This window comes from Trachypithecus francoisi, unplaced genomic scaffold, assembly GCF_009764315.1.
Source record: "Trachypithecus francoisi isolate TF-2019V2 unplaced genomic scaffold, Tfra_2.0 Lachesis_group14, whole genome shotgun sequence".
In the NCBI taxonomy this organism is placed as follows: domain Eukaryota; kingdom Metazoa; phylum Chordata; class Mammalia; order Primates; family Cercopithecidae; genus Trachypithecus; species Trachypithecus francoisi.
In genome coordinates, this window is record NW_022681459.1 from 19,843,597 (window position 1) to 19,864,422 (window position 20,826).

Below are 20,826 nucleotides of genomic sequence, written 5' to 3' on the forward strand. Positions count from 1 at the left end.
AGCCTCCCCAGTAGCTGAGATTATAGGCACGTGCCACCATGCATGGCTAATTTTTGTATTTTCAGTAGAGACCATGTACCATGTTGGCCAGGCTGGTCTCGAACTCCTGGCCTCAGGTGATCCACTCGCCTTGGCCTCCCAAAGTGCTGGGATTATAGGCACCTCACCTGGGGCAATTTAATCCCTCTAGACTTTGGTTTCCTAACTCGTGAGATGACAGTTTCTAATTTGGCCGTTTTGTGGTATAAACGAAAATAATATGTAGGTAAAGTGCTTAGTACAACCGTCTGGAAAATAGTAAAGCCTCCATAAATGCCAGCTGCCATTACTGTTATGTCTAGCATTACTTCTCCTGGAAATCAGCCACCTCTCTCCTTGAGCCCTGTCTAGGGCCAGTGGGTTTTCAGAAATCTAGAGCGGCAACTCCGATCTTGCAAGGATCAGCGAGAGGTGGGGGCAAGCAGCTCTCTCGCCACTTCTCCAAGGGGGTGGTTGCTGAGGCTTTGGAAGGGAATTTAAGTGAGCTCAGACCCCCTCAAGGCTACTGTGTTCCAAGCATGTGGCAGTTCATTTCAAGCTTGATGGCACATTCTTTGCAGAGCAGTTGCCAAGGAACAAGGTAACTTGTGACAGAAATACTGCCTGATGCTGTTTGATGGTCGAAACGGTTTTAGGTGGTGTCAAATTTTATTACTAGCATTTCTGGTCTCCATGAAAGAATCACATAAGAAGACAAGTTATGTCAAAGGACAAAACTGCAGACCCAGATGGGCACTGTGCATACAACAGACACGTGGTTTCCTTTTGATATTGACCCAAGAGGGACTGGATTAAAAAAAGACGAAAATAACACCGGAGACCACAGACTTAAGCCGATCAGTGGTCTAACACTGGCAAGATTACTTTTGTTGATAAATTTCTTGGGAAATCCTGGGAAAGTTCCTGGATGTGACCCCATGGTCCTACCATCAGTAGCTATCTGTGGCCTTGGATGAGTCAGCAAAGGGAACACACACAGCACAGTGACAGAGCGGGCACCAGGGACCACCTGCGACCCTCCCCACCCCCCGTCACAGATAATTTGCAAATAAACTACTCACGTACTTACTAAGATCTGCTGCACCCAAACACACCAAGCTCAGAGAGTTCTCACTTGGGTATTTAAGGAGTGTAGTGTCATGGGTGAGTGAGTGACTTTTTGGTTAGTAAGTTCTGCTGATTACATGAAGCAATGGGATAACTATGATGGCCAATAGAGTATTCATACTGCAGGTTCAACAAGACTTTCTAATAATATTGAAGTAGTAGTTCCCTGAAAAGAGCTACTATGATTACATGGCTTGGTTAACTTTTTCTTGCAAGTCTGAGCATGGATTTAACACACACGAACTATACAAAGACAGAATGGTCCTGAAATAAAATCACAGCATCTTATTGCATACACTACATCATCCAAGGTCAAAACTCTTTCATAGAGACATTTAAAACTATAACCAAGTAAAAGAGAAAACAGATGCAAATTTGCTTTTACAAAATTTGAAAATCAACCAAAAAAGTAAGGCACAAGATACAGTCAACTACAATGCACTTTAGACAACAGAGCTTTGCTCTCAGGCCTGGAACCCATCCCCTGGGCAAGGCCGCCTGGCAGCAGGCAGGAACCAAACCCCTGCTACCTCCACTAGCTCCCAGGGTTCCTCTTTGCATGATGGTGGGGAGCACAGGTACCAAGGCAGGAAGGCCAAGGCGGGAAGATGCCACGCGTCCTTTGCTTTCCCTCAGTGCGAGCACGCCAAGTTCCCTGTAACCAGGAGAAGAGGACCCTAGGCACCAAAAGTCAAGCATGAGGAAATGTCTGGGCCATTTCTGGTTGCCACAGGTGGTCTGGCAGGTGCCTTGCAGATGCTAAAGTGCCAGGGTTTGCAGGCTACTTGGATGGTTTACAGTGATGATGAGTTGGAGTCTTTAAACTCAGTGGTGTCCTAGATACTTAGGCTGATGGTGACCTTCTGATGAAGGAGACTTGAGAAGCTGAGAAACTCCAGGAGAATTTAAGTTTCAAGGTCAGATGAGTTTGCTACTCAACTTCCATCACGGTTGTAGCTTTCACTCCCAGAATACAAGGCTAGAGAGGCGTCAACCAGGAGGTAAACTTCACCTTCAAGGCCGGGCGACGCCTGGCTACAGTTAGATCCCGCAGTAGGGTTAGAAAAGTCTCTCCAGCAAGGCTGGGAGTTTGGCTTCCAACAGATCTACAGAGGGCCAGGAGAAGAAGCACGCTGAGGGCCTGGCGGCCTCTAGTGGTCGCTGCCTGTCATCAGCTTTCCTCCAATAAACCAGTTGTCATGAGAATATAAAACAATCAGGAAGGAAGAAAAAAGTTTAGTATTTTATCAAAGAAAACCGTGACATACTAAACAGTCCTGAAACAGAAGCGATTTACACATTTTCTTATGATTATGTATTTATTAAGTTCTAAAACCTTGAAGAACTGCTATTTTAAAAATTCACACTAAAAGAAAACTAAGAAAACTAGAAATGTTAACATCTTTTACAGAGGGTGGTAAGTGGCCTTTTAAAAATTATAATCGCCTAGGAGAAAGGTGAGCTAATCTCTTTGGAAGCGTCATCAGCTGGTGAACTTCATCTTGGTCTCCACTTGATGTCTTTTACTCCATGAAAATGTCTTTTCAAAGCAGTGTTATCCGCCCATGGTGAGTTTAAACAGGCGTCGTCATCATTTTCTTCCAATCTCTGGAAATAAATACGTTTTACTCAGGCAGGCATTTCAGGAAAGTATTTTGCACATAAAGAGACTGAAGAAAGAGTCCATGACTGACCTCCCCTCTCCCTGCCCACTAGGAGCGGGACCCTTCCATGTTTAGCCCCAGGGGACACCTGGCAGGACCCGACAGCCCTGCAGAGAGAGAAGCTCTAGAAAGACGCCTCCCCAGCATCCTGCAGAGCTCACCACTCCCCAGCAGCCCCAGGTAAGGCACGCAGGCTATGCTGGACGCCAGCACTGCAGAAAGCCCATCTGTTCCCCGCTACCTTGAGCTCCTCTTGCCTTCTGTGATAGTACAGCATCAGCTGCTTCTGCTCCTCGCTGCTAATAATAGGCTCTCGGGCTGGAGCTCCCTGTCCCCTCTGCAAAGAGGATAGCAGAGCAAATTGTGAATTAAGGTTCTTAGAGTGACAATCCTGAAGTTACAACAAATGTTTTACAATTGCCTTTGCCAACTACTAAAGATAAACAGGTCCCCCACGTCTGATCACCCGAAGTGAAGCATCGAGGGAAGCGTTGGTCTTGAGCAGACTTGAGCCCTGGACTCTCACTGTGTGGAGACCAGAGACTGCACGACGCCATCTCTGTCTTGGCCATTCCCAAGGCAGACATAGGCAGGTCCAGTGGGAAAGGGAGGAGGCTCAGAGCCACAGACTCCGGATCTATGTATGGTGGAGGGCCCCATTTCCCCGAAATCACAGCCTAGTGGCGTAGGAGCACCCACAAAACCAAGGCGGCCCCTCAGGTTACAGTGCTACATGATGTCCTTCAAAGGTCTCGAAACTTTCCTCCTCCTCCTGTACATGGCATCAGCAATTTGCAAAAGCCTGAAATCAGTGTCGGGTGAAATTTTACATTTCAAGGAAAATACTTGTTTACTTACACAGCCCTATTTTTAAGGTTGAAATTAACATAGTGTATTTCCTCTCCCCCACATATTAAAACAAACTCTAGGTATCACTAAACAATCCATATTTTCTTCCAGTTTTTGTTGGTGTGCAGGAAGAGGATATTTTTAGTTTAAACCCAAGCCAATAGGATTAAAATATTTGTACCAGTAGTTTAAATCTTTCAGATTCACTGTACATTTTTATCAGTTTGAAGGGAAATAACAAAAAATAGTGACATGTTAAAGCAAAAAGTACTTACCTGCTGAATCTTGGCGATAATTTTGGTTTTTTCATTTTTCCCCACGTAGTCTGAAAGCTTCTTTGTTCTTCTCAGCTCCTTGGCTGCCCACCACAGCTGCGCCTCTGATTCTTTAATGACGTTGAGCCCTGCCTGGGGCCAATCATAAGAACTGGCTTGACTGTGGGTTCCCACCCAGGGGGCAGAGCCCAGCTGAGCCCCTCCCAGGAGAAGGCAGAGAACGGATTTCTCCCCGTGCTCACCATGGGAGGCCTGACTCCCCCACCTCACTCTAAGTCCTTGCTGACTTTAGTACCTTCCCTGTTAAGTTTCCACTCATGCCCTGACTCAGTTAACTTCCTCCTCTGGACAACAGGGAGATCCTCTCTCGTTTGCACCTTGATCCATGTAGTTCATCTTAGACAGATCTGTAGGCCACTGCCAGGGAAGGGCACTGGCATCGTGCTGGGTGTTTAAATCGAGGTATAATGGGGCTGCCTGTTTACTTCTGCATATTCCATTTATTTAAGATGGCTTAGACAAAGAATACTGTCCAATAGGATAAGAAGTGAAAAACCCAAGGAAAATGGAACATGAGGGTCAGAAAATAACATGAAGCAACAGGTAAGACTAGAAACACAAATTTCCATGCAAAGGGACGGATGCATTCGGGTAGAAATAGGAAGAAATTAGGTAGCTGGCTTCCTAGCGGCCAAAGACAGTGGAAATGTTTTCAGTTACTCCTGACGGGTGGCCTCACAAACTGCATCCACTGCCTCCTGTGTGTGGGGCCAAACCCCTCACCCGTGAGTACCCACTCTCAGGGGCCGCTCCTGAATTCGGAACTCTGATGCAGGGCACAGCAAACCTGAAAGCTGTGTAGGGAGCAAAACACTACATCCAGAAGAGGGGCGTCAAATCTGAAGGGCTTTGGGGGGCCGTGAACTCACCCTCCAGAGTGCCCACCCAAGAACTACGTACCTGCGTTCCCGACAAATCTTCCTTATTTTCAAACTCCATGCGGATGGGATCATACGGTGGCAACCCCATGGGGTAAACAATCATCACCGCGCCTCGAAGCTGATCCAAGGCGTCTTTCACCATCTCCATCGTAACACAGACACCGGCTTCCACTTGTTTCTGCAAGCAGAAAGGCATCGCGATCTACAGTGTGGCTAACCAATTCAGTCAAGTCCATCAAGATCTTGTACAAGACCCTTGCCAGAGCAACAAAAAGAAATCAAACTCTTCTTGCTCCCAGAGTGACTACCACCTATTTCAGGGGCTGAGCCAAGCACACCGCGACCTGTACTATAAAGCAGACAGTGAGCAGCACTGAGCACGGAGTACAGTGAAGTGCAAAGCATGCTCCAACGAGAAAGAGCCCGGTGCTGGCAGCACAGATGGGGGCAAGGATCGGGAGATACGGCAGGGGAAGCAGGCACCACAGGTGGGCCTTGAAACGCAGACGGGCTGAAAAGGTAGAGATGGCAGCAGGTGCTTCAGGACAAGCTGAAAGAAAGAAAAGCAGGAGCCAGCCTCCCCGGCACGGGGCAGGAAGGAGAGGAGATGAGGCCAGCTCTAGTTGGATCAGCTGGAGTTTGTTTTCGAATGGCCACAAAAGCCAGGCTGAAGAGTTCACGTTTCCTCCATTAGACCACGGGAAGCGACTGCCTTTTCTGGGAAGGAGTGATAATGTTGGGAGATTGATCTTGTAACTGGTATAGAACAGACCCAGTTGGCCAGGTGTGGTGGTTCACACCTTACATAATCCCAGCACTTTGGGAGGCCAAGGTGGGTGAATCACCTGAGGTCAGCAGTTCGAGACCAGCCTGGCCAACATGGCAAAACCCTGTCTCTATTAAAAACATAAACATTGGCCGGGCGCGGTGGCTAAGCCTGTAATCCCAGCACTTTGGGAGGCCAAGGCGGGCGGATCACAAGGTCAGGAGATCGAGACCATTCTGGCTAACACGGTGAAACCCCGTCTCTACTAAAAAATACAAAAAACTAGCCGGACGAGGTGGCGGGCACCTGTAGTCCCAGCTACTCGGGAGGCTGAGGCAGGAGAATGGCGTGAACCCGGGAGGCGGAGCTTGCAGTGAGCTGAGATCCGGCCACTGCACTCCAGCTTGGAGGACAGAGCGAGACTCCCTCTCAAAAAAAAAAACAAAAAAAACCAAACACAAAAATTAGCTGGGCGTGGTGGCAGGTGCCTGTAGTTCGAGCTACTCAGGAAGCTGAGGCAGGGGAATCGCTTGAACCCGGGAGGCAGAGGTTGGAGTAGGCTGAAATCGTGCCACTGCACACCAGCTTGGGCAATAGAATAAGACTGCCTCAAAAAAAAGAACAGACCTAGCTGGAGGGAGACCAGGTAGCAGGCTCTGAAGAGTGCAGAGGAAGGTGTGATGAAATAACAAATATATCTGGTCTTTGCTACTCAGTTCCAGGCACAGGGCTCCAAAACTCGTGGAATTTCCTGAGGGACAGGAGTGTCTTGTTATTTACAAGCCCCTTCTCACCACACCTGAGCTTGTGCTAGCAGAGTAACCTGTAATCAGCACTTGGTTTCAAGGAAGAGGCTGGCCATGCCAGGGAGACCAAGGACATGATTAGAGGGTTGGAACTTTCAGCCTCACCTCCTTCCTCCACCTCAGGGGGCTAGAGGTTGGGACCAAACACGTGGCCAGTGGTTTAAGCAATCATGCCTACTGAGCAGAAACTCCACAAAAATCCCAGACATCATGGCTCAGTGAAGCTTCCTGATTGGTGCAGACGCTGATGTGCCGGGTGACGCACATCAATGGGGGCGTGGTGGGAAGCTCCAAATTTGTAGTCCAGCTGGACACACGTATGGGTGGCCTGGGGACCTCACGCGCAGCTGGTGTCTGAAATAAGAGGAGTCTTGTTGGTGATCTTGCCTTTTAACTTGTGGGGTCTGATGCTAACTCCAGGCATTAGTGTCAGAATTGAAGGATCTGCCTTTGACCAGTGGGGTCTGTGCTGTCTCTGAGTAGTTAGTGTCAGAATGAAATGGAATTGAGTGGCAGGACCCCCGGTGGGCATCAGAATGCAAAAGCCTACAGGAGAGCCTTAAAGAAAGCCAGAGCTGTAGAAGTGAAAAGAAGAGGTGGATTTAAGAGGCATCATGGGACCAGATGGTACAGGATCCCACTTCAAACCTAGAGGTGACAGAAGGGAGAAGTGTTGAAGATGACACTGAGGATTTGGCCTATAAAACCAAGACACTGAGGTTCTGTTACTGGAGACAGAGAAGCTCATAGGAGGTGCTGATTCTCAGGGACAGAACACAGAGGGAGAGGAGGAAGCAAAGAGCTCATTTCTAGAAAACTGGACTTCAAAGTGCTGACTGGGTGTTCAGATAGAATGGTCTCGCAACCAGCTGGAAATTCAGGTTGCAAGTGAAGCAAGATGTCAGGGGGAAAGGAGGGAAGCTTCAGAGTTATCTACAGAGGGTGGAATTTGCATTTGGCAGAGTAGATAAGATGCAAAGGGAGCAAGAAGGCCAAGGATAAAAAGTACTTTCAGAAGGACACAGGCAAAGGGGAGAAGTGAGGCGACCGAAAGAGGAGTTCCACAGCAAAGCGTGGCGAGAAGGGTGCAGAACAATGGCCAGACCACCGTTTTCTTGTCATGGCCTGAGATGTGCTCACATGCCTAGATGCCATCATCACGCAAACTCTGGACTCAACCAAGGCCTCTCCTGTAGAGCTTCATAAAGCCGTTACTATATTAACAGGCACAGAGCTTCAGGGCAGCCTTTGCTGAGGCTCTTCAAAGATTAGTCAAAAGCTTGATGAGTTTGATAAATATTGGTTTAAAAATAACAGTTCTGCTGAGCAAATCAGGAGAAGCAGAAGAAAAAGTGGTTATCAATCGAGAGACTTGCAGTTGAGGGTGGTAGCAACTAATATCACCAACACACAAATACAAGCAACACATACAGATACCACTTCTTTCAATAGCCTTAAATTCTTTTCTTCCAGATACACATTATCTGTGTATCAATGGTATAAATTTATGCTCCTCCCTCTATAAAATAGCCTTTATATAAATGCTAAAGACAATTACAAAAAACCGATTTATATCAAATACATATTAAGTCAATCAAGTGTCTGGAGAGCTACTCTATGGCCACAATATTCAAATCTCCCCTAATTAGCTTTGTTAAGTTCTTCAAAAAGGTAAAAGAAACGAAATCAACATTTGTATTATACATATTTGTATTATACATGAACCTACATTTACACAAGCCAACAAAATTTGTGTCTGCCTGTAGGAACGGGGAGGACTCTGGGCAACTGTCAGGATTATGAAAGGAAAGCTATGGCCTACCCCAAATATGCTTGTTTCCTTTGCCTCCAGAAGGCTGAAAGAGAAGGCTGGCTGAGAGGCAACTATGGAAGCCAGAGTTGGAGTTTTTGCTCAAAAGACAAGTTTCAGGCCAGGCGCAATGGCTCACCCCTGTAATCCCAACACTTTGGGAGGCCGAGGCGGGCAGCTCACCTGAGGTCAGGAGTTTGAGACCAGACTGACCAACATGGAGAAACCCCGTCTCTACTGAAAATACAAAATTAGCTGGGCGTGGTGGCACGTGCCTGTAACCCCAGCTACTCGGGAGGCTGAGGCAGGAGAATTGCTTGAATCTGGGAGGTAGAGGTTGCAGTGAGCCGAGATCGCGTGATTGCACTCCAGCCTGGGAAACAAAAGTGAAATTCCATCTCCCCCTCACCCCCCCAAAAAAAGACAGGTTTTAGAGCATCATTTAAAAAAGCCAACCTTAGATATTATTGCTTTGGCTTCTTCTATAGTCTTCTTTAACACTTGCTTCATTTTCTCATTTGGAGCTATAAAAAAAAAAAAGGAGAGAGGGAGAGAGAGCTGTCAAATACAAAGCCTCTTTAAAACTCTTCTGAAATATCTCAATCCCTTCTGTCTGAGTCAGGGGGTAAGTGAACTGAGACAGAGTGAGAGTGTGGACTTTACAGAAGAGAGGCAAGAAACCTGGCTGCCGGAAGTTAGGTGAAGAGCTCTTCCCAGCAGCAGAGACCTGGAGTGTGCTTTATGCCAAGTGGCAAAGGCTACAAAAAACAGAAATCCATGTTGTTGGGTAAACAGGGCCGGCAAACTTTTTCTGGAAAGGGCCAGAGAGTAAATATTTGAGGCTTTGCAAGCTACACAGTCTTGTTGGGTGGGATTACTCAGCTCTGCCACGTAGCACAAGAGCAGACAATACGACGGAGCTTGCAGTGAGCGGAGATTGCGCCACTGCACTCCAGCCTGAGAGACAGAGCGAGACTCCGTCTCAAAAAAAAATAAATAAATAAAAATAATAAATAAAAAAAATAAATGGGGTGGCTGCATCTCCATACAATTTTATTTACAATAGGCAACTGCCTGCATTTGGCCTGTAGCCCATAATTTGGTGACCCCTAGATCAGGAAAAAATAATAACTTGAAAGCTTAGAAACAAAAAAAAAAAAAAAAGAAGATGGAATGCCCAAACCTAGGGAAAATGGGACAAGTTGAAACCATATATTCCTAATAAATAACAGTATTAATTAGACATTGAAAATATTAGAAATATAAGATTGTATTAGAATAGAAGTGGTTAGGTCAGGCGTGGTGGCTGACGCCTGTAATCCCAGCACTTTGGGAGGCCAAGGCAGGTGGATCACCTGAGGTCAGGAGTTCGAGACCAGCCTGGGCAACATGCAGAAACCCTATCTCTACAATAAATACAAAAATTAGCCAGGCGTGGTAGCAGGCACCTATAATCCCAGCTACTCTGGAGGCTGACACAGCAGAATCACTGGAACCCGGGAGGCAGAAGTTGCAGTGAGCCAAGATCATGCCACTGCACTCCAGTCTGGGCGACAGAAACTCTGTCTCAAAAAAAAAAAAAAAAGTGGTTAATTTAAGAACATATTACATATTGGTTTAATGATGAATAATGAACTGTTAAGTGGTTCTCATTTTTTTTTTTCTTCATCTTACCACATCTTCTTAGGTAAGAAAGATGTGGAAGACAACCATTTTTCAGGTTAACATTAACATTCAAAGGAAATAATACTAGGAATTCTTACTATCCCTGATATTTAAAAAAAATGTATTTTTGAACTGGTAAGGCCTTGCAGGAATACTGTTCTTTTACTCCTAACAGTGTTTTAGGGCTGATCAATTACAGTGTTTAAATGGAGCTTTTAATGCAGGTTAAAAAGAATAAGCTATCAAAGAGGATTATCATCAATTCCACATGATCAGCCCAACACTGAAAGAAGAATTTCTTCAGTGTTTTGCCATGTACGGAAGTGCTCTGCCCCAGAGAGAGCCATGTCCTTGATCAGGGAAGTCCATGTGCTGACATGCTTTCCCTTTCCTCTTTCACACAGTCCAGCTCGAAAGGTCCCCCAACATCTGTGAACAGCAACAAAACACAACTCTGAATACATTTCAGTGAGTATCTGCCAACAATTATTAGGTCGAACCACATGAAATTGCCAATACTCAACCATTTTTGACCTACAGAAGGGAAAGGGTCATTTCATCTGGTTCATCGAATATATTTAAAAGCAAGCTGCAACTTATTAAGAGCAAGACAAAAACTTCCTTTATCTACCTAATTCATCCTAGATTAGAGTTTTACCACAGGAGCTACAGAGTACAGTATTTTCTAAGTCTGTAGAGAAATGATGAGGTCAATTTTTGAACATAAAGAACTGCTTTCTCACGCCTATAATCCCAGCACTTTGGGATGCCGAGGTGGGCAGATCACCTAAGGTCAGGAGTTCGAGACCAGTCTGGTCAACATGGCAAAACCCTGTCTCTACTAAAAATACAAAAACTAGCCAGGCGTGGTGGTGCATGCCCGTAGTCCCAGCTATTCAGGAGGCTGAGGCAGGCGAATCACTTGAACCTGGAAGATGGAGTTGGCAGTGAGCTGAGATTGTGCCACTGCACTCCAGCCTGGGCAATAGAGCAAGACTCCGTCTCAAAAAAAAAAAAAAAAAAAGGAACTGTTTTCATACTTATGCCTATATAAGCATGCACATAGAAGAGAAATCCTCACTTACCTTGCCCATTCCTTCGTCCAATATCATCCTTTTTAAATACTGCACCTCCACTGGGTATACATTTTTCACCCCATTCATCCTTCAATTTCAATTCTTCAATCTGATCATCAGTCAGTCCTTGCATATTAGGAGGGAGAAATACGCCATGTTCAGCTAATTCTTCCATTTCTTAAAAATAAGCAAAAGACAGTATCACAATCACAACACCCCATACCCATTGGAACGTAAGCTCCAAAGGGCCAGGGGCTTGCCCAACTGGCTATTTTGTGGAACAAACATTTATATGCCACTTGCTAAGTGCCAGGCCTGGCCTGGACCCTTGACAAAGAGTCATTGATCCACCCTCAGCCAACAGCATAGAGAGCTCAGAAGCTTGCCCCATGTCCCAGGCAGTCAGCCTGTAAATTGAGTGGCCAATCATTTGTGCTATGTTGTGCTTCCTAGAACTCTGGAGGGGCAAAATTACTATTCATTGAACACCCGAATATATATTCACATGGGTCTCACAGTTTTCCAAGTGCACTCACATGGACTATCTCATTTAATTTAACCTTGTACATTCCCCCCACCCTCAATTTATGGTTGTATCACGTCAGGCTCGTTCAGATGACAGTGCTGCAGCTGATATGTTTTTTCTTGAGACGGAATCTCACTGTGTCACCCTGGCTAGAGTGCAGTGGCATGATCTCAGGTTCACTGAAACCTCCAGCTCCCAGGTTCAAGCAATTCTCCTGCCTCAGCCTCCTGAGTAGTTGGGATTACAGGTGTCCGCCACCATGCCCAGCTAATTTTTGTATTTTAATAGAGACACGGTTTGGCCATGTTGACCAAGCTGGTCTCGAACTCCTGATCTTAAGTGATCCACCTGCCTCAGCCTCCCAAAGTGCTGGGATTACAGGCATGAGCCAATGCGCCTGGTCTGAGACCTTCTATAAAACTTCATGTCAATGCTTCATAAATAATTTATACAAATCAGTGGGGAGGATTTAAAGCGGCTTACACCCCTCAGAGATAGCAGAGATGGCACAAGGGACTTGGTTTTCTAGTATCATGTTCACTATTCAAATGCATGGCTGTGTTTCCTAATCCTTACATATTCACCCCAAAACCAGTCTGCATTTTAACCTTGCAAAATTGCCTTCCTTCCTTTCTCTCTCCTTCCTTCCTGTGAAGGAGGCACCTGGATCTCAGGGTTCCCATAACATTGTGTGAGAACATCACCTGACCTGAAATAATACAGTATTATGAATAAATGGTGTAACTGAATGGGATGTTTACTGTCTCCCTCTCCACCACAGGCTAAGCTACTTATTTCTTAAAAATAAGGGAAGGTTAGATGACATCTATCACAGTCATCATGATACCACCTCATACCCCATTGGAATGTTAGCTTCTAGGGGTCAGGGGCCTTGCCCATCTGGCTATTTTATGGAACATTTATATGCCACTTGCTATGTGCCAGACCTGGCCTGGACCCTTGACACAGGGGCACGGTACTGGTCTTATTCATCCTTGTCTTTCTTTTCTTTGAGACAGGGTCTCCTTCTCTCACCCAGGCAGGAGCACAGTGGAGCCATCTCAACTCACTGCAGCATTGCCTCCCGGGTTCAAGCGATTCTTGTGCCTCAGCCTCCCAAGTAGCTGGGACAACAGGCATGTGTCACCACACCCAGTTCAGTTTTGTATTTTTAGTAGGAACTGAGTTTCACTATGTTCTAGGCTGGTCTAGAACTCCTAGGCTCAAGGGATCCACCTGCCTCTGCCTCTCAAAGTGTCAGGATTACCCATGTGACCACCGCACCTGGCCCCATCCTTGTCTTCTGAAGGCTGAGCACTGGTGCAGAATAAATACATGAATTTTAAGTTCACTAATGTGACTCTCAGCATTCAGCACATTTCCAATTTATAATGTTATAGAAAGAGAAGACAAATTCCTTTTCTCCTCAAATGCTTTAACTTAAAAATAACATTTAATATTGTGTTTGTGTTGGAAGCTCAATTAATACACTAAACATAAGTTTCATGAAAAGAACCATGATGCTCAGGAATTTCTCCACGGTGCAAAAATTACATGTTCATGCAATTTAATCAATATATTTAATAATAAATCACATATTCATGCAATTTAATAAATCACATAAATGAATATACTATTTATTGCAAATAGTTATGTTTGTATTTTCTAGGTATACATAATGATCGTTATATAAACACGTAGTAATATCCTACACCACATCAGAAAGTATCATCCCGTCAAGTTCAAAAGCTATGCTGTCTAATGCGGCAGGTACTCACTCACTTGGCAATTTAAATTTATTTAAATTAATTAACATCAGCCGGGCGCAGTGGCTCACGCCTGTAATCCCAGCACTTTGGGAGGCCGAGGCAGGAGGATCACCTGAGGTCAGGAGTTCGAGACCAGCCTGGCCAACATGATGAAACCCCGCCTCCACTAAAGATACAAATATTAGCTGGGCGTGGTGACGTGCGCCTGTAATTCCAGATATTTGGGAGGCTGAGGCAGGAGAATCCCTTGAACCCGGGAGGCGAAGGTTGCAGTGAGCCGAGATCGCGCCACTGCACTCCAGCCTGGGCGACAGAGAGACCCTGACCCTGACCCTGACACACACACACACACACACACACACACAATATATATATATTTAATTAATTAAAATGAAAATGTAAAATTCGGTTGCCTGGCCGCACTAGCCACATTCCAAATGCTCTGCCACACGTGGCCGGCGGCTGCCCAATGGACAGCACAGATGGGGGCCTTTCCACCGCCGGGAGATTCTGCGGAACAGCGGTGCCCTGGAACCTGCGCGCGGAAGGGAGACGGCGCCGCCAAGCGAGCAACAGGCCGTTTCCAGGGCGGGGAAAGATCGCCAAGGCTTCCTCAACTGTAAGGGGCCGCCCCAAAGCCAGGTGGCTCGCTGCTTTACATCGGGCGACTAAAAATTGTAAATTCAGCTTTTAAAAGCCCACCCAGTTCTCATCTCACCCCTCACACGTGATTAATTGCACTAAGTCGGCTGTTCAGCCCGGTCTTTCGGCTCCCTCCTCCCTCCCCCGGCCATTTCCACTTATTCGCAGCATCCCGGCTCCGAGAGGCACCTGGGCCCACCTCCCAGCCCGGGATGCCAGACAGGCCGAACCTTCTCCGGTTCCTTATTCATCTCCAGTTAACCCCAGTGTCCCGTTTCAACCCCGGCTGCTGCAAATCTCTTCAATAATCTTCATAAACCTGACCCCTCGGCCCACCCTGCCCCTCTTTCTCCATCCCACGCCTGTCTCTCGATCTGTCCCGGCTGGGCCCGCCCACGAGCCGCACCTGAGCAGAGGCGCTGCACCTTGAGCCGCCCATTATAGACCCGGGCCACCTGCACGGTGAGCTCCTCCAGCTCGATGCTCCCAGGCGCCTGCAGCAGGAATTGGCTCTCGTCGCCCCGCTTCACGTGCAGCAGAACCATGGCGGTCCCGCCGAGGCACTGAGGTGGTGAGAAGGCCCGGGCTGCGCGGCTCTCGGATCTGGCCGGCCGAGGGTCGCCGGATCGCCAGCAGCGGCGACGCACTAACAGCCGCTCAGGGGCCCGAACCTCACGCTCCCGAGCCCGCAGTGAGCGAGGGAAACCGCACTCGCTCCCGGAAGTGGATGTTGCTAGCAGCAACAGTGAAACAGAGTCAAAAGAGGCTCCAGCTCAGAACCCGAGTAGCGGAGGCTGGGGTGCACTGAGGCCCAGCAATCTACGCCCACTGTAGCTGCAGCCGGGGAAACCACCCAGACAGCCTGAGACGGCAGCTGATTCTGGCCGGACCGACGGAAGAAGACTCGCAGATCCCCCTCCCGGAAGTGACTGTTGTCGTGGCAACTTCCCAAACACAGACCAAGCCGCTGAAGTGGAGGGTGGACCTCCCAATCGACTGGTCTGGGGCCCGAGATTCCACTCAGGGAGATACGTGGGCTGAGGTGGGAGTTACTAGATGGGGAATGGGATGGACGGCAGGCAACATACACGCCGAGTTCCGCAGCTGCCGCCCCACAACCGCTCCACATTCCAGAGTCCCTTCCGCCGCTTTCAGTCTCCACTTCCGGCAACGCCTCCATGCTGCTTCCGGCCTGGGAAAGTTTGGCAGCAGCAACCTAGAACTGGGTCGCTCTGTTGGCTGCTGTTTGCGCGCGTTTGCTTTTCAGGACGGAGGGGCCAGGGCGAGTGTCCGCACTTCTTCAGGTTGATTTGGATGGCGTTGCTAGGGTAGCTCCAGCGGCTCCTGTCAGAGCGACCCTCCCCGAAATATCCAGCGGACTCTTGCAAAAGTCAATCGGTGTCAGTCCCTGTTTCTTCCGGGCGCCGCAGATGCACAGTCACTTCTCCCATGGAGCTTATATTTTAGTGTGACAAAGAGAAAACAAAAATAAATGGCAGGCTGGGCGCTGTGGCTCACGCGTGTAATCCCAACACTTCGGGAGGTCGGGAGTTCGAAACCAGCCTGGCCAACATGGTGAAACCCCGTCTCTACTAAAAATACAAAAATTAGCCAGACGTAGTGGCACGTGCCTGTAATTCCAGCTACTAGGGACCCTGAGGTGGGAGAATCTCTTGAACCCGGGAGGCAGAGGTCGCAGTGAGCCTAGGTCGCGCCACTCCATCCTCGGCGACAGAGTGACTGTGTTTCAAAAATAATAAACAGACAATGCAAATTCAAATACAGGTCTAAAGAAAACTAAACAGGTTGATGGACTTCTTAGGTTGGATGGTCAAGGAATGCCTTGAGAGCTGCTTAACATTTGCAGAGTCCTTAGTAACAAGGCGTCTAGGCAAGATAGTGCAAGACCTCTACCCCTTGTCTCGTGGTTTTTGGAGGGGAGCAGTGCTGAGTACATATTGATTTGACTATTACAAGCGCCCGCTACTTCCTGTTCCTTAAGCTTTGGAACTTTGGTCTTCTTGGTTGAAACTGGCGAGTGTGTGTTGGGGAGGGGGCGTGTGGGGAGAAAGCGTATGACTGAAGGCCTGGAAATGCCCAAAGCCAGTCTGGGCTTGATAGGAAGACTGATAACTGATAGTGGATAGAAGGGGGATGGAGCCTTGGGAGAGGGGAAGATGTGTTATTATTTCTAGTACTGTTGAGACAGGGATCACCCAAACCCCGGAACAGGCAGTACTGGTCTGATTGGCAAATGCCTATCTCGCCAGAAGGAGAAATGGGTTACTATGTTTTCTTAGCTCCTGACTGCGGGCCATAAGGTCATACCCTTTCTCTTGAATCCAATTCTGTACTCATCAGCTTCTTACAATTTTACAGTATAGCCTTCCAGATAGAGAGCTACATGTCCACAAACTTACGTATTTTACGGGGTCTGCATATAATTGTTAATAATATTGAGAAATGTAGAAAATCGTTGCATAAGAACCCATGTTTTGATCATCCAGTTTTGTTTAAATATGTAGCTTAGTAATCATCGAGTGATTATTAAAATCACCACAGATTAAGCCCGTGCAGTATCTTTAAATTTGTCAGCCCTGGTATTTGTGGTCCTCATAATTTTATTATAACTGCATTCTGTTCAGCATTTTCTTTTCTTTTCTTTTCTTTTTTTTTTTTTTTTGAGACAGAGTCTCACTCTTGTCGCCCAGGCTGGAGTGCAGTGGCTCATTGCAACCCCTGCCTCCTGAGTTCAAGCAATTCTCCTGCCTCAACTTCCTGAGTAGCTGGGATGACAGGTGCCCGCCACCAGGCCCAGCTAATTTTTGTATTTTTAGTAGAGACAGGGTTTCACCATGTTGGCCAGTCTGGTCTCTGCCCACTTCAGCCTCCCGAAGTGCTGGGATTATAGGCGTGAGCCACCACCTGGCCCTGTTCAGCATTTTCTTAAGGTCCTTTTCTTCTCATACAGGGCTCGTCTTAAATATCTGTGGTTAGCTCTTTCTTGGTGTGGTTTCAGCAGTCATAAATCATGCAAAGCCTGTTTTCTTGCCCTCAGGCACCCAAGTGACTTCTGAATCTGAAGACCAAGATGACACGTGGTGTGGTCTTGTGAGTTTTCACTAGTTTTCTCTTTGTATTTGAGGTGCTGTTGCCTTTCTAGGATGAAGAGCATCTTATGACCATTTGTATCTGTTAAGCAGTCCATCAGTGATTAACATCCTGGTCTGGATAATTTATGAGTCTTTCATGATGGCTGCTGGATATTAGGCAGCCAGAAAGGAAAAGAGCAAATTGTGCTCTATTGACTGCCTTTTTTTTTTTTTTAGGTCCTAACAAACTACAGATACAGTTAAAGCCTCTCTCTAATCCCATTCTCTTCTTCCCCTTCTCCAGAGGTAAACTGCTATTCTGAATTTGGTGTTTATCTAATTTCCATTGCATGTTTTTGATACCATTAACATGTGTATGTACCCCTAAAAATATATCCTCTTGTGTATTTTAAATTTTATTTATTTATTTATTGAGATGGAGTCTTGCACTGTCGCCCAGGCTGGAGTGCAGTGGTGCAATCTCGGCTCACTGCAAGCTCCGCCTCCCAGATTCAAACAGTTCTCCTTGCCTCAGCCTCCCAAGTGGCTGGGTAATTACAGGCGCCTGCCACCACGCCCAGCTAATGTTTTTGTATTTTTAGTAGAAACGGGGTTTCACTATGTTGGCCAGGCTGGTCTCAAACTCCTGACCTCGTGATCCGCCTCCCTTGGCCTCCCAAAGTACTAGGATTACAGGCATGAGCCACTGCAGCCGACCTTGTAAATTTTATATAAACGATGTCATACTATTTTGTATCTTGCTTTATGGCTACACCGTGAGGTTTTCTCATATGTTCTTTTCACTCACTTATTTTCCACTCCACTCCCCAGTTGACATTTATTTCTGGATTTAACCATTACAAACAATGCCTCTCATGTTCCACAGGTCCTAGTTTCTCTAGAAGTCGGATTTCTTGTTGATAGGGTACATGAATTTTACCTAATATTGTTAAATTGTTTTCTTGAGCTGATGTGCCAGTTTACTCTTTCACCAACCATGTAAGAGTTCCCCTCTCTCTGTATAATTGGTAATCCTTGATATGGTCAGACATTTTTCTAGCATTAATAAATTGGTGTTTTGATTTATACATCAGTTTCTTGTGAGTTTGCTTATTACATGCCTATCACCCTTGCTATAGTTTCTGGCCCTGCAGAGCTCAGAATCTGGCTGTGGGTCATGTAAAAAGAATGAAAACTAAGCTACAGACTGGAGAAGTATCTGCAAACCACATATCCAATGAAAGATGAGTAGAATCTAGAATATGTAAATAATCCTCAAAACTCAACTGTAAAAACAAAATCCATGTAGAAGATGGGCAAAATATCACAGACACTTCACTGAATATAAGACGGCAAATAAGCACTTGAAAAGATCTTCAGGCTGGGCACAGTAGCTCACATCTGTAATCCCAACACTTTGGGAGGCCGAACTGGGCAGATTACGTGAGGTCAGGAGTTTGAGACCAGACTAGCCAAAATGGTGAAACCCATCTCTACTAAAAACACAAAAAATTAGCTGGGCATGGTGGCAGGTGCCTATAATCCCCGCTACTTGGGAGACTGAGGCAGGAGAATCATCAGAACCCAGGAGGCGGAGGTTGCAGTGAACCAAGATTGTGCCACTGTACTCCAGCCTGGTTGACAGAGCAAGACTCCATCTCAAAAAACAAAAACAAAAGATTTTTATTGTTAGCTGTTAGGGAAATGCAAATTAAAACCACAAGGAAACATCCACTACTATAATGGCTAAAATAAAAAAATAACGACAACACCAAATGAGGAAAAGAATGTGGAGAAGCTGGATTACTCATGCATTGCTGATGGGAATATGAAAGGGTAGGCACTCTGGAAAAGTTTCAGTTTTTAAAAAACAGAAGCATGCCGTAACCATATAACCAAGCAATTGCACTCCTGGGTATTTATCCCAGACATGGAAACTTCTCTTCACAGCAGCTGTATTTGTAATAGCCACCACACTGGAAACAACCCAGGTGTCCTTCAGTGGATGAATGGTTAAATGATGGTACATCCATACCATGGAATACTATTCAGCAATAAAAAGGAACAGACAGTACATGCAACTTAGATGAATCTCCAGAGAATTATGCTGAGTGAAGAAAGCCAACCCCAAAAGGTTACATACCATGATTAAATTTACATAACATTCTTGAAGTGAGAAAATTATACATGCAGAGATCAGATTAGTGGTTGCCAGAAGTTAAGGGCAGGGGAAAAGGAGATGGGACGAAAGAGAAGTGGGAAAAGGGCAACATGAGGGCTCCTTATGGTGATGGAAATGCTCTGTGTCATTCATGTCTTGGTCATGCTCTGGTACTGTAGTTTTGCAAGATGTTACCCATGGGGGCAAGTGGGTAAAGGGGTACATGGGGTCTCTGTATTATTTCTTATAACTCCGTATTAACCTATAAGTATCTTAAAATGGTTTTTTTAAGGCAATACTTCTGTAACTTCTTAATAAAAGGTTAATGAACACTAAGAATTAAGAATTTCAAATATCAACCAGATAGGTCTGAAAAAAGGCAACACTAGCCTTGGCCTTTTTATTTTTTATTTTTATGAGATAGGGTCTTAGTCCAACGCCCAGGCTGGAGTGTGGTTGTGTGATCATAGCTCACTCACTGCAGCCTCGATCTCCTGGGCTTAAGTGATGCCCCACCTCAACCTTCTAAGTAGCTGGGACTACAAGGATGCACCACCATGCCCAGCTAAGTTTTTTGATTTTTACCAGATATAAAGTCTATGTTGTCCAGGCTGGTCTCGAACTCCTGAGCTCAAGCAATCCTCCTGCCTTAGCCTCCCAATATGCTGGGAGTACAGGAATGAGCCATTGCACCTTGCCTAGCCTTGGCCTCTTTTTCTTTTTTTGAGGCAGAGTCTCCCTCTGTCCCCCAGGATGAAGAGCAGTGGCGTGGTCTCAGCTCACTGCAACCCCCACCTGCCAAATTCAAGCTATTCTCCTGCTTCAGCCTCCTGAGTAGCTGGGATTACAGATCCCTGCCACCACACCCAGTTAATTTTTGTATTTTTAGTATAGACAGGGTTTCACCATGTTGGTCAGGCTAGTCTCGAACTCCTGACCTCATGATCCACCCATCTTGGCCTCCCAAAGTGCTGGGATTACAGGCATGAGCCACCACACCCGGACTTGGCCTTTTACTTTGGGTCTTTTTAGACAGTCCCTTTTTCTGTCTGGTTGTGTCCCAATTCCTTTTTGCCCCCCAGTTGTTCCTTCTGCTTTGGGTAAGAAAAATAATGCATATTTCATGTATTATTTTCAAGTCAGCATTATTTTGAGTTAGGGCCTCTCTTATGGAGTAAGTGCATGGACTTTTTTTTTTTTTTTTTTTCCAGAAGGAGTTTCGCTCTTGTCGCCCAGGCTGGAGTGCAATGGCACGATCTTGGCTCACTGCAACCTCTGCCTCCCAGGTTGTAGCCATTCTCCTGCCTCAGCCTCCCCACTAGCTGGGATTACAGGCCTGCGCCACCACACCTGGCTAATTTTTTTTTTTTTGTATTTTTAGTAGAGACAGGGTTTCACCATGTTGGCCAGGCTGGGCATGGACTTTTTAATCATGATTAGTAATCTCAGAAAATCTTTCTTCTTACTTTTAGAGGAAGCACTATCTGGAGAAATGAAAATAAGGTCTTGAATTAAAATACCTGATTCGGCAATAAGGGTTAAACTTATTTAGTTTGAACGTCACTAAACTTGTGTATGTAAAGTACAAGGAAAATGGCTGAGAAAAATTCTTCCCTTTTGAACAAAGAAGTCAGCATG

The 20,826-nt window shown here is 46.2% G+C and overlaps 1 protein-coding gene across 1 annotated transcript; it reads right to left on the reverse strand.

Moving 5' to 3' along the window:
- Window positions 1–1,411: 1,411 nt before the first annotated feature.
- On the reverse strand, window positions 1,412–15,064 carry CFAP298 (cilia and flagella associated protein 298). The gene is given in 10 exon segments (XM_033232316.1): window positions 1,412–2,754; window positions 3,052–3,147; window positions 3,935–4,066; window positions 4,895–5,053; window positions 8,714–8,781; window positions 11,008–11,175; window positions 14,342–14,696; window positions 14,698–14,762; window positions 14,765–14,953; window positions 14,956–15,064. Coding segments are annotated over 10 exon segments (1,452 nt in total). The 3' UTR covers window positions 1,412–2,643.
- Between the last annotated feature and the right edge of the window lie 5,762 nt (window positions 15,065–20,826).